Source organism: Anas acuta, chromosome 2 (genome assembly GCF_963932015.1).
Source record: "Anas acuta chromosome 2, bAnaAcu1.1, whole genome shotgun sequence".
Classification (NCBI taxonomy): Eukaryota; Metazoa; Chordata; class Aves; order Anseriformes; family Anatidae; genus Anas; species Anas acuta.
The window spans coordinates 45,316,776-45,328,493 of NC_088980.1; the positions used below are offsets into that span (position 1 = coordinate 45,316,776).

Here is an 11,718-nt window from a genome sequence, read left to right on the forward strand (position 1 = left end):
GTTCATCTATACTTATGAACAACTCTACATCTTAAAGTGCTCTTCAAGTGGCTTTCTAAGGGTGTGTTAACATATAAAAAGGGTTAATGTGGTTCAGATGCTATAGAGATGATGAAAAAATGCTTCCTGTTTGGAATGAACTATTAAATGTGGGAAAAGTGGTGTTGCTACACTCACTTCTAGTGTGAATACTATTGCATCACAACTTAAAATGCTCTCATCTCTTCAAAGCTTCCAAAAGCATTTGCTGCAAGCCTCTTGGATTACATAGGCTCACAAGCACAGTACCTTCATACGTTAATGGCAATAACACAGACTGGAAAAGTAGAGTCCAATCAACATGGAGATCGGTTACGGAGAGTTGAAATGGCTCTGGAGGCCCTGAGAAATGTGATAAAACACAACCCAGGTAGGCTCAATAAGGCACTTCACTGATAGGCTTTCTTGAGGACAACTGCAAAAATAACACAGAACTTTTGAGCTCCTTTCTAGCTGGAAGATAGTTTTGCCAGCTAACAGGCCTTAGTGGTGTTGATGGGCTATATATAGGCTTGTTTTTGTGCTGGAGAACATTATCAGTAGATGTATTTATTTTGTGCAAAATCCAAGCTTTATCTGTCTTAGAAACATTGGCCTTTAACTTGAATTCAGGCATGCAGTTGCTGGGATGATTTAATTTTCTTTAAATAAAAGTTATTTAAAAAACTTTCTGAAATAACTTTCTGTAATTGTTTGAAGAATCTTCAGCTGATTTTGAACTTCCTTGCATAAAAAAAAACCACCTTTGACCTGAGTACTGCATAGCAGTAAACACCTGAAAACATGTCAGTGCTTTTGCTCCTCCTAAGTAGGAGGGGATGATGCTCTTGAGAGTGGGCAGCTAACACCAGCAAACACCATAGAGTGCAAATACTGTTGTATAGACAGGAGAAGTCTGAGATGCTGTGATTTAAGATGTTCTTGTTGTAACAGCAACTCATATTAGTCATGGCTTCTTGTGATACCAGTTAGGGTTCTCTGTATTTGGCAACTGTAACCCTGAAGGCAACTGTTACTGTTATAGATAGTATCTGTCCTCCCAGCTGTAGGAATCCAAAACATTATGTGTAGTTGAAGCCAAGTGAAGTACTGGTGACCAACGATAAATAAAATAACTGAATTTCTTTAATTGTCTTGTAAGAATGCATGTTAGTTACATTAGTTAATTGATAATCCAAGAACTAGCTCAGTTTTTTGTCTTGGGGGAACTACCCTTTTCTTTTGAAATACCATTGATCAAGACTTTGTGGAAGCTAGGTTAATATGCGGGGCTTAATTTAATTCTGTTGTAGTTCCTGTTCTGCAGGAGCTGTTGCAATTACTGTGCCAGACTATACACATTACTGTCTTTATGTGTAGTCAAATGTAGACTTGGGATGGCCTTCGGTGAGTGTTTTGGTTCATGTGAAGAAAGTAACTTGCTTGATCTCTTGCAGGTTCTGAGTGTGAATGCATAGGTCACTTTAAGTTGATATTCTCCCTTCTGCGTGTTCATGGAGCTGGCCTGGTGCAGCAGTTGGCTCTGGAGGTAAAACAAAACAATCAAACCCAAAACAAGCAACCAAAACTATGGGTGCCCTTTGTAATTAGCATATACATGTATAAACCAGATTATATAACTGTTAGAGTAATACCAAAAACGTGTTGAGGATTGGGATCCTAGGTGTCAGGGAGCTCCCTTGGGGAACAACTGATAGCTTTTCACTTGTCCTTGTCCCCCCTCTTCCCCAAGGTAAGTCAAGTTCATGGCAGTGAGCACTGTAAGTACAGTTACATTGGCTACTAAGTTGCTTCATCATACACTGAATTTTCCTAGTGATGTCTGAAAATCTAGAATGTAATCGCGTCTTGTTTCTGACCTTTTACAGGTAGTGAACATAGTGACAAGTAATCAAGAATGTGTTAACAACATTGCTGAAGCGATGGTTCTTGCAAACTTACTGGCACTCTTGCATTCCTTACCTTCAAGTATGTACTGTATAATTCTTGAAGTCTTGCAAGGCAAAGCATTCTGATTCAAAAGCTTGTTAGAATGCAGTTGACTGAGCTCCTCGCTATGGACTGTAGCATTAAAACAGTACTCCAGTGGGGATGATTACAAAAGCCATTCTAAGTAACCTGTTTATCTTAAATGTGTGAGCTGAAGCAGTTAAATTGCAGGTATTCAAGTTGCATTTGAATTTGCGTAGTATTTCATTGACTAATTATTTTCAGGAATTGAGTAGTAATTAATTAATAAGTTTCTGTAATAGAATGAATGCATGATTGATGTTCATTGTTAGTTTATCTTTGATTAGTTAAACTATATGGTAGTTCTTAATACTACTTATCTTGACAGGTCGGCAACTGGTCCTTGAAACTTTGTACGCTTTGACATCAAGCACAAAAATAATTAAAGAGGCCATGGCAAAAGGTAGAGTAGTAAATCGAAAGCTATTTTTTCTGTAACAGTAGACTCAAAATATGATGGTCAAATCAGTGAATTTTATACTACTTGTGACCAGAAAAAAAAACAACTGAATGCTTCCCTATCTCTTTGTACAGGTGCTTTAATCTACTTACTGGACATGTTCTGCAACTCAACTCATCCACAGGTCCGAGCCCAAACAGCAGAGCTCTTTGCCAAAATGACTGCAGATAAGCTCGTGGGTCCAAAGGTAAGAATCTGAACTGCTTTTGTTGGAACTCATCTTGACAGCACCAACCTCTCTCTAAAGACTGAACAATACCAACTCTTCTGTGATTCATGTGAAGAGGAAAGTAGTTTTTTCAGAAAAGCAGTTAACTTCTTTAAATTTCTGAGCAGATTCCTATATATATGTGTTGTATCTGTTGTAACTATTGCAAGCAGTTTGGTTCCAGATTCCAGTTTGTACTGACTTCCATTAGGGACCCCAATTTCAAATCCGTCTCTATCTGTGACTATCTAAAATGATAATACTGTGTGTATTTTATTACTATCCAGGTAACTAGACTTCTTGAGGTTCTCAACCTTTTTTTCAGTAAGGCTCTTTTTTGTTTGTTTAGGTGTTACACAATTCTAAATGTCGATTTTGTTCATCCTTTCTAGGTTAGGATTACACTAATGAAGTTTTTACCTGGCGTCTTCATGGATGCTATGAGAGACAACCCTGAAGCTGCCGTTCATATCTTTGAGGGAACTCATGAAAATCCTGAGTTAATTTGGAATGACAACTCCAGGGAGAAAGTATCAACGACAGTTCGAGAGATGATGCTTGAGTATGTGGAGACCTGCTGCCTAAGCATTTCCTCGGAGATGCTCCTTTAGTGAACCAGAGTTATTGGGGAAAAACTTTCACAGGGTTCTGTCTGTAAAAAGTAGAATCTTTGCAATCCAGGCTTCAGCGAAAAGTAAATGTTCCCTGTGGTGTACTGTAGGCATAACTCAGTGTTTTATGCATCTAGATTGTTGTGGCAGTAAACACCTTTTAGCAGCAGGAGAATGGGGTTTTAAGCAATGGGAAATACTTCACAAATGGAGGGAGACTGATGTGGTGTCACAGTAGGGAAAGGCTGCTGCTGCTTCTGCTCCTTAAACCATCTTTTTTCTTTTTTTAAAGGCACTTTAAACTTCAGAGGGACAACCCTGACACTAACTGGAAGGTAAAAGTTACTGTTTCTGTTTGGGATGCTCCCAGGGGGAATACAAGACAGCTGATAACACATGCCTGTTTGCAACTTTCTGTTGATGTGCTTTCTTCATACTACTCAGCGTACTAACAGGAATTCAGTGCTGTGATAACTGTTTTGATTTTAGTTTTCATTACTTCTTATGCTTTAAAATCAGACGCTTAGCAGTGGTTTTTGGCCAATACTTCAAGTTCTCTGATAGTTCGGGTCATTCTAAAAAGTCAGCGACCAAGGAAAATACTGGCTTGCTGGAAAAAATCTTGTCACTTATTACATAGCTATAGTAAACTATTTACCAAGCAACGGGTTAGAAAATATTCAGAAATGTTAGTAAGACACTGTATCTCAGATATGATTGTCCTGATCCATTTTGTCATGTCAGGTCAGTCAGTGATGTCTGTTTTTTCCACGATACTTTCATAAGGGTAGAAGAAAGGAGAGGCCTGTTTTATCAGCCATGTTACTGATACTTCTCTTGTTAATGTTTACCCCAGTACAGCTATAGACACAGCTACTTGTGGTCTTTGAAAGAAAAGTCCACTGTAGCAGTATGACCTGCATGGTGATGTTCTTTCTACTCTTATCTCATGTTTCTTCAAAATGAGATGCTTATTGGTCTTCCCACAGCTCCATTCTGAAGAATAGTTCAGTCCCACAGTTATGATGTTAGAATTACAGATCTTGCAAATATTCCTTGCCAAGTAATAACTCCCTGTTTTCTTTACAACTTAATAGCTGCCTGAAGACTTTGCTGTGGTGTATGGTGAGGCAGATGGTGAACTTTCGGTGGGGGGAGTCTTCTTAAGGATTTTTATTGCCCAGCCGGCCTGGGTTTTACGGAAACCAAGGGAATTTCTCATTGCACTGCTGGAAAAGTTTACTGAACTACTGGAGAAAAATAACCCCCATGTAAGTTGTAGTTTTTACTATGTTCTTTGAATTTGCTTAGAAGTCTCATGCTACTGGTCTTCTAGTATCTGATTAACTTCAGTTCTCACACTTCCTTCACAACACGAATGGTTTGTCTACTTTAAACATACCTACGTGCTTTTACATAAGCAACTTCTAAATACAAGTCAGTGCTTCTAAAGCCTTGGAAGCCATACAAGTAGCTCTGGTAAGTCTTGAAGGTTTATGTTACAGTAGTGACAAGACTTAAGAAATTGTTCTTAATTATTCATTTACTGACCAACCCAAGAAAATAGCTCTTGCTTTATGCATCCTAAACTTTCATGTCTTGACAACTAATGTCCTTCTCTAACACTCACCCCCACTCTGATGGGGTAAGTTGCATTACCTAAATATGGTTCCCACCTAAGAATTAGCTTAATACAGTAGAACTAGCATTCTGTAGTTGGAATGAGGATGTTAAACATTCGGTTAATAATATCATTAAGTTACTGACTTAATGTTGTCAGGCTTTTCCTGGGCACATCAGCACCTGTGGTGCTATGTGTGCACAGGCTACAGCCAGACATTGGCTTCTCTAGATACTGAAAATGGTGCTTAATTTCTATGGAATCCGGGTTCCTGAGATTCAGTGAACGTCTACTGCTTTTGGAGCTGATTGCATTCTCTTAAAGTTTAAGTTTCAAAGCAAAATCACATGATAAAAACATTAGGAACAAAATCTAATGCAGAACAAGAGAAGTGTTACTGTTTTGGGGATTTGTTAGGCTTTACTGAGTTATGTTTTCTGGTTTTGCTTTTTTCCTACAGGGGGAAACCTTAGAAACCATTACCACAGCAACTGTGTGCCTGTTCAGTGCTCAGCCTCAGCTAGCTGATCAAGTCCCTCCACTTGGGCATCTTCACAAGATCATCCAAGCCATGAACCACAAGAACAACGCCATTCCGAAAAGTGCCATTCGTGTCATGCACATACTGTCTGACAATGAGGTACAGAATCATTTAAATGTTCCAGAACAGCGTAGTTGGAGTATTCGTGGTGGTTAGTAATGCTTGTAGAAGGGAATTATGCTGACTGTAAATACCACGTACCAAGTGAACAGGGACTTTAGCTGATGAATGGAGAATTGGCAGGTTAAAGGAACTGAGAAACGTTGTTTCTTATGGGAATTTATGGTTGGTTGACCAGATTTGCCATAATCAAGCTTTGCATAAAATAAATCAAGTATTCTGGTTATTTCTGTTTTTCTTTTTTTCATAGCTTTGTGTTCGAGCAATGGCATCGCTTGAGACCATTAGCCCTCTCATGAATGGAATGAAAAAGAGACCAGATGTAATTGGTGTAGCCTGTGAAGCACTTAATCGAATGTTTCAGAAGGAACAAAATGACTTAGTAGCTCAAGTAAGTAGTATGTGCTCAGTCTACAGAAACGTGATGTTTGGCTACCTAATCTGTTCATAGGAACAGAGGTACCATTCAACTTCAGTGTCTAGGAGGCTTTTAAATGTGCTTTTCATGTTGGAGAAGTGAGAAATCCCAAATGAAGATCTGGCCAGGGATGTTGCCCGAGCATTGAAGCTTGAACTGTGCATAGGGTGGTGCTGGTTCGTGGCTGCTGAGAAAGCATAACATGGGAATAGCAGCTAAATCAACTGAAATTGTACATACACAGAGCTGAACCGCTGGACAGCAATCTTTGCTTTTGCTTGTGGTTATTTGGGTTACTCAGGAAAACTGCCTAGCTAAACATACTTCATACAAGCTGTTGTTACTTTTGTTTCGTGCTAATGATAGCAGTCCCAGAATGTAAAACATCTTGAACACGTGGAACTTACTAGTCTGTGTTAAGACAACTCTTTTGTGTATGGTTCTAGGCTTTGAAAGCGGATCTGGTCCCTTATCTTCTAAAGCTGCTTGAAGGTATTGGTCTTGAGAACCTGGAAAGCCCATCTGCGACAAAAGCTCAGATTGTTAAAACTCTGAAATCCATGTCTCGCAGCCTACAGTATGGAGAACAGGTAAGTGCTGAATTGAGCTTTGTACATACGGAATATCCGACTCTGAACATCCCTTGTTTAATCTTATTATGGCTGTCAAGCCTGGAATGTTAATATTGTGTATCTACAAAATTATGGCGTGTTGGAACTTCTCAATCTGTTTCCTGTGGAGGAGTCACTGGTTCAATGTACGGTGAAGAATACTAGGCAAAAATTCCGATTCCAAGTGCCAGAAATGTTCTTTAAGCTTCCTTCAGCTAGGTTTTTACAGGTAACTCTTCAGGACTTCTCTGTTAGAAATGTAAATAGCATTTTTGTTTGTCTTGATGAATGTTGTTGTAGACAACTGCAGCAACACTATGGGTGTATGTGCTGTACTATTTCGTAATCCCTTCAGAAAGATTTGGTTCTAGAAAAGAAGTTTATTTTTCTAGGATATTGCAAGTCTTACTGTTAATCTCTTCCAATGCTATAGGTAAATGAAATTCTGTCCCGTTCTTCTGTGTGGAGTGCCTTCAAAGATCAGAAACATGACTTGTTCATTTCTGAGACACAAACAGCAGGATACCTCACAGGTCAGCAACCCTTTCCTATTTGTTCTGAATCAAAGCAAACTGTTACTCGATTGTCCCAACTTGACTCTGGGGATAGTGGTTATCCTTAGGATCTAGTGCTGTCATGTGGCCTGAAGAGCAAGTGCTGTAAAAATGTTAAACTTCTAAAAGTATTTCTATCAAGTTTTTTGGTAGTGGTGGTGTTTGTTTTTTGTTTTTTTTTTTTTCCTGGTAGATAACTTATTTTTGTGAATAGTTTTTGCTGTATCTACTTTTAAAATATCAGAGCAGTGGAGTCTGGACACTGGCAAGTCTTGCAAGTACACTGTAGTGGTAGAGATTTATTGAGATCTAATGAACAAGAGTAACTTTTCGCTTTGTTAGGACTCAGATAGACTGAACCTACAGCAAATTGCTTTCTGAAGTCGGGGATGGGGGAGGTAAAACTCTTCAAAAATCAAACTTAGGTTTTGTCTGAAAGGCAGTGGTACTTTAAGTAGCTGAACTACATTCATTGGGCCACATGAATTACGCTGCTTTAGCACAAGGCACGTAGTGATGGTAACAGAACAGTTTGAGTGCTAGCAGTCCTGAGTGTGAAGCCATTTCCCAGTAAGGCTCAGTGCACTGGCAGAGCCATTCTCTCGTGGGAACAGCCTTGTTACCTGTATTTGCAGCTTGCAGCTTACACTGGAACACACCTGGGGTGTGTTCTGGGTGAGCCCCCTGCTGGTGCCAGGACTGAAGTTGTGCCCCAGGGGTGCCACCACAGTCTGGCTTGCAGGGTGGAAGAGTGCTCTTGCTGTTTGTGCTGTACTTGATCACAGATTACTTGCTGAATCTGAAACTGTTCTGTATAACTGCATTATAGTAAATTCTTTCTAATGCAAAACCTGATTCAAACTTTGAATCCTTACTAGTCAGCAGCTAAGCGAGTGCAAGAAATAACTTAATTTCTTAGTTTAGCTTCTCAACTATGGCTTTAGTTTTTTTGTTTTTTTTTGACAAGTCAGTGTGAGCACTTCCATATGCTGCGTCGAACTTTCTCATTTAGTTTAATGTGGGAATCTTGATTGAGCTTTTGCCTGCAACTAAAATAGAGGTGTGTAAATCAGATGGCTATGTAGAGAGAAAAGTTCCTTGCATGATCCTGGCATGTATTTTGAGAAAATAAAGAAAAAGGTTTTAAAGTCTAGAACTTTACATTCTAGAAGCAGCTGCTTATTGTTTGGTGCATAGATACTTGTGGCAACACTTCCTGTGTCTTTCCACACAGGAAAAATGCAGTGCTTCAGCTCTGAACAGGAGTTTACTGTTTATTGCACTACAGCAATTTTGTGCCACTTTGACAAAGAATACTTGAACTCTTGATGCAGTTGGTGCTGACTTCTTCGGTATTTTGTAGATATTATGGATTAGAAATGTGCTGTAAACCCTGTCTGATTACTGGCAAAGAGCTGAAACTACATGCCAGAAACTGACAAGCTTGAGAGTGGGGGCAACATAGCTATCTAACTGCCTTAGGGACTGTGCTGCATTGAAATCGCTTGATGTTTAAGTGCTTGCAAATACAGAATGAAGATGCTGTTACAAAAGTAACAAAAGACACAAAAGTATAGATGGAAAATGAACTGCAGTTTTTTTTTAACCTGCCTTATCTTATATTCTGCCTTACCTTTTGCTTCAAATTGCTTTGCTATTTGCACTTCCCTTGAAACTTCCCTTGCTTATTTCTCTTCCCTCAGGTGTCTCTTCTCCTTCCCTTCTAACTGGCAGCAGTCCCCTTCACCTGAGAAGTGGGCTTTAGATCTGCTCTGCCAGGCAGCTTGCTAACTTCTGTGTAGCTCTCTAAAGCAGGTAGATACCATCTTGCAAAATGCACGCAGCCTTTGCTATCTTCCCAATAACGGATGCATGTCACCGAATTGTAACAAATGTGTGTTCCCAGACTGCAAAACGCTGACAAACTTGCCTTCTTTCTGCACGCAGCAGAAAACTAAAATCTGCAGCAGCTGATAATGGCTGGCTCTACGAATGAACTAACTCCTGAAGCATTTTAGGAATAATTCATGATGAAAGAGTTAGAGGGACAAGAGCACTAGTGGAATTTTTGTACTAGGCTGTGTACAAGTGGGTCTGGCCCTTCACAGATGCCACTGTGCTGTCAAAGAATCCCTTCCAAAGCCAGGGATTGCTGTGCCAAAGGCGCTGATTGCTTTGTTTCCTTGCTTGCAGTCATAGCACAGGACTGTTTGCACTGAGGTGAGGGAAACCACACTCTGATGTTCTGGCTGCAGTGGGAGAAGGGAGGGTGGGGAATGAAGGGGATGATAAATACAGGAGAAATTGGTGAAGATGGCTTAATGGGAGAGCAAAGAAGCCAGCAGAACTTACTGTGTCAAAGATCAGCAGTGTAGGCTGAAGGTAAGATACCAAGTCAGTAACTTTATTGATGGAGGAACACGTCGAGGGTTAGCAGCTCTCTATGATCACTGATTTAATAAGGATTGTTGCTGAAACACCTCATGCTGCAGCATTGAGTCCTTATTCCATTTGGTTCTAGTTTCTTTATGACTAGAAGTTACCTGTAGGCTTTGAGGAGAGGATCCATGTCTGCAGTGCAAAGCTGAGTTTTTACGGAAGGGCACAAAGCCCGTAGACAAGCTTGAGGCAGCACAGTGAGCTTCCATTTTAAATACGTGGCAGGGAAATCCTTAGTGGTGAAAGCATAAATGTAGAGCCTGGTAGTGGCATTTCACCTGCAGCAGGTCCTCTCCTCGGTGCAGAAAGTGCCTCCTCTTTACTGCCGGTGGTGGAAAATGAGCTGGATAATGGGTGGATTTTTTTATGACTTGTTTGGCACATCAGAGGAAAAATACTGAAGTCTGAGAATGGTCCACACAAGCTAACCCACTTAATGACTAAAGGGACTAAGCTGCCTTAATTGCTACTGGTCCTAGATTCCCATGAATTTTACGATCTAAATGAAAACTTAAATGCTTGGTTAAGTTGTTGGGTTGACTTGGATGATGTATTTGAGCTACCAGAGGAAATTAGAGTAGTTCAGTTGGAGGAGACCTACAAAAATCAATGAGCCTAAAACAAGGCTGTTAAATCACTTTTTAGAAGCTAAACTAATCACCAATATTCTGTTTTCTTCCCAAAAGGCCCCGGAGTTGCTGGCTACCTTACTGCAGGGACGACGTCATCTGTAATGCCCAACATACCACCCCCGGTAGACAACGAAGTGGGAGATGTCAGCTAAGGACTAGAAATTCGTGTGAAAGAGGCACAAAGGCAGACTGGCCAGTGATGAGGAACAGCATTTTCCTCCAACACATTGAAGTGAACTTACTGCCTTTCCAAGTGTTTAATGACAGTGTTATTCCTTTTTCTATGACTGTTTTTTAGGAAAAAGTTGGTGATTCTAACTATCACACTGTAACATAAGAAAGCACTCTGTGGATCAGCTGAAATGGGTACGCAAGAATTTTTTTCTTGCTGTACGTAAGCACATTTTGTTCCTTTATATTTGTTTACAAGACTGTGAATCAAACTTTCCTAGTTTTTATATTTTATGACTTAGCATGACTGGAGTTGAGCTACAGTCTAGAGGAATTGGGCTAAAATCACTTTGACCTCACCAACCAACCCCCACTAAAAGGGCATCCCTTCTGTTCCCAGTCTGACATGATCACTCCTCATTGAACTTGACTTCCAAAGGGTTTCTCCCCGCACCAGTTCACTGATGTCCTTAATCATTAACGTTATCTTCCTGAGATCAAACAGCGTTAGACACTTGTATGTATAACTGGCTTTACCAAATTGAAAAAGCTTCAGCAAAAAACTTAAGGTTGACATGTTATGTAAGAAATTAGTGTAATTGTGAAATGTTCTATACATTATCCAGTATATAAAAACTTTCTATATTGAGTGTACATTATACAGATCATTCATATGTACATAAAATTTTAAAATAAAGGGAATTAAGAGCCTTGTTAATGAGATAAAGTTGGTGTTCTTATGTAGCAGTTCTTTGAGGGTATGGGAAATGAGGGTGGCCAAAGACCTTAATTTGCATGTGGCTAAACGAGGTTCCTAGGACTCATTGCTTGGAGAAATACATTGTGCAGGCTCTGACACTCCAGAGCAGAGCTACTAAATGATGAATAGTGGTATGTCGTAGGTTGTCTTGTATTTGAAATTGACTTCAGCAACTGACTTGTTGACATCCTTAGCTTCCTGGGAACAGTCTTGGCAAGAAGAAACAAATACCAGTGGGAATACAGAAAAACGTTATCACTTGCTTGAAAGCTGTTATTTTGTAGGTATAATGAACTGATGCAAAGAAACTTAATTTGCAGAAAGCTTCCTGTTGCAGGTACTTGGTAACTGTACCACCCTGACTTCAGCAGCTCTTGCTGGAATGCCTTTCAGGTGAATGCTCATCTAGTTCTCCTCAGTCTTCAAGATGAAACTGGAGCAAGTTCTGACCTTACGCCCTACAGCTATTTCTTTTTAAGCTGTGACATCAGGCTAAGGTTGGTTATGCAGAAACATAATCGCT

The 11,718-nt window shown here is 39.9% G+C and overlaps 1 protein-coding gene across 6 annotated transcripts in view; it reads left to right on the forward strand.

The window, feature by feature from the left end:
* Window positions 1-11,162, forward strand: part of DNAJC13 (DnaJ heat shock protein family (Hsp40) member C13) — a 53,525-nt gene extending 42,363 nt beyond the window's left edge. For 5 of the 6 annotated variants that reach the window (XM_068674549.1, XM_068674548.1, XM_068674552.1 and 2 more), the window contains 13 exons: window positions 232-409; window positions 1,476-1,567; window positions 1,908-2,007; window positions 2,378-2,452; window positions 2,584-2,696; window positions 3,110-3,279; window positions 3,621-3,663; window positions 4,426-4,599; window positions 5,410-5,589; window positions 5,861-6,001; window positions 6,475-6,618; window positions 7,073-7,172; window positions 10,319-11,162. In XM_068674549.1, coding sequence (XP_068530650.1) covers window positions 232-409; window positions 1,476-1,567; window positions 1,908-2,007; window positions 2,378-2,452; window positions 2,584-2,696; window positions 3,110-3,279; window positions 3,621-3,663; window positions 4,426-4,599; window positions 5,410-5,589; window positions 5,861-6,001; window positions 6,475-6,618; window positions 7,073-7,172; window positions 10,319-10,416 — 1,608 coding nt within the window. In that variant the 3' untranslated portion in view covers window positions 10,417-11,162. Of the gene's footprint in view, window positions 1-231; window positions 410-1,475; window positions 1,568-1,907; window positions 2,008-2,377; window positions 2,453-2,583; window positions 2,697-3,109; window positions 3,280-3,620; window positions 3,664-4,425; window positions 4,600-5,409; window positions 5,590-5,860; window positions 6,002-6,474; window positions 6,619-7,072; window positions 7,173-8,896; window positions 9,009-10,318 lie in introns of all 6 variants that reach the window. The other variant, XR_011093963.1, reaches the window with a different exon arrangement.
* Window positions 11,163-11,718: the final 556 nt, after the last annotated feature.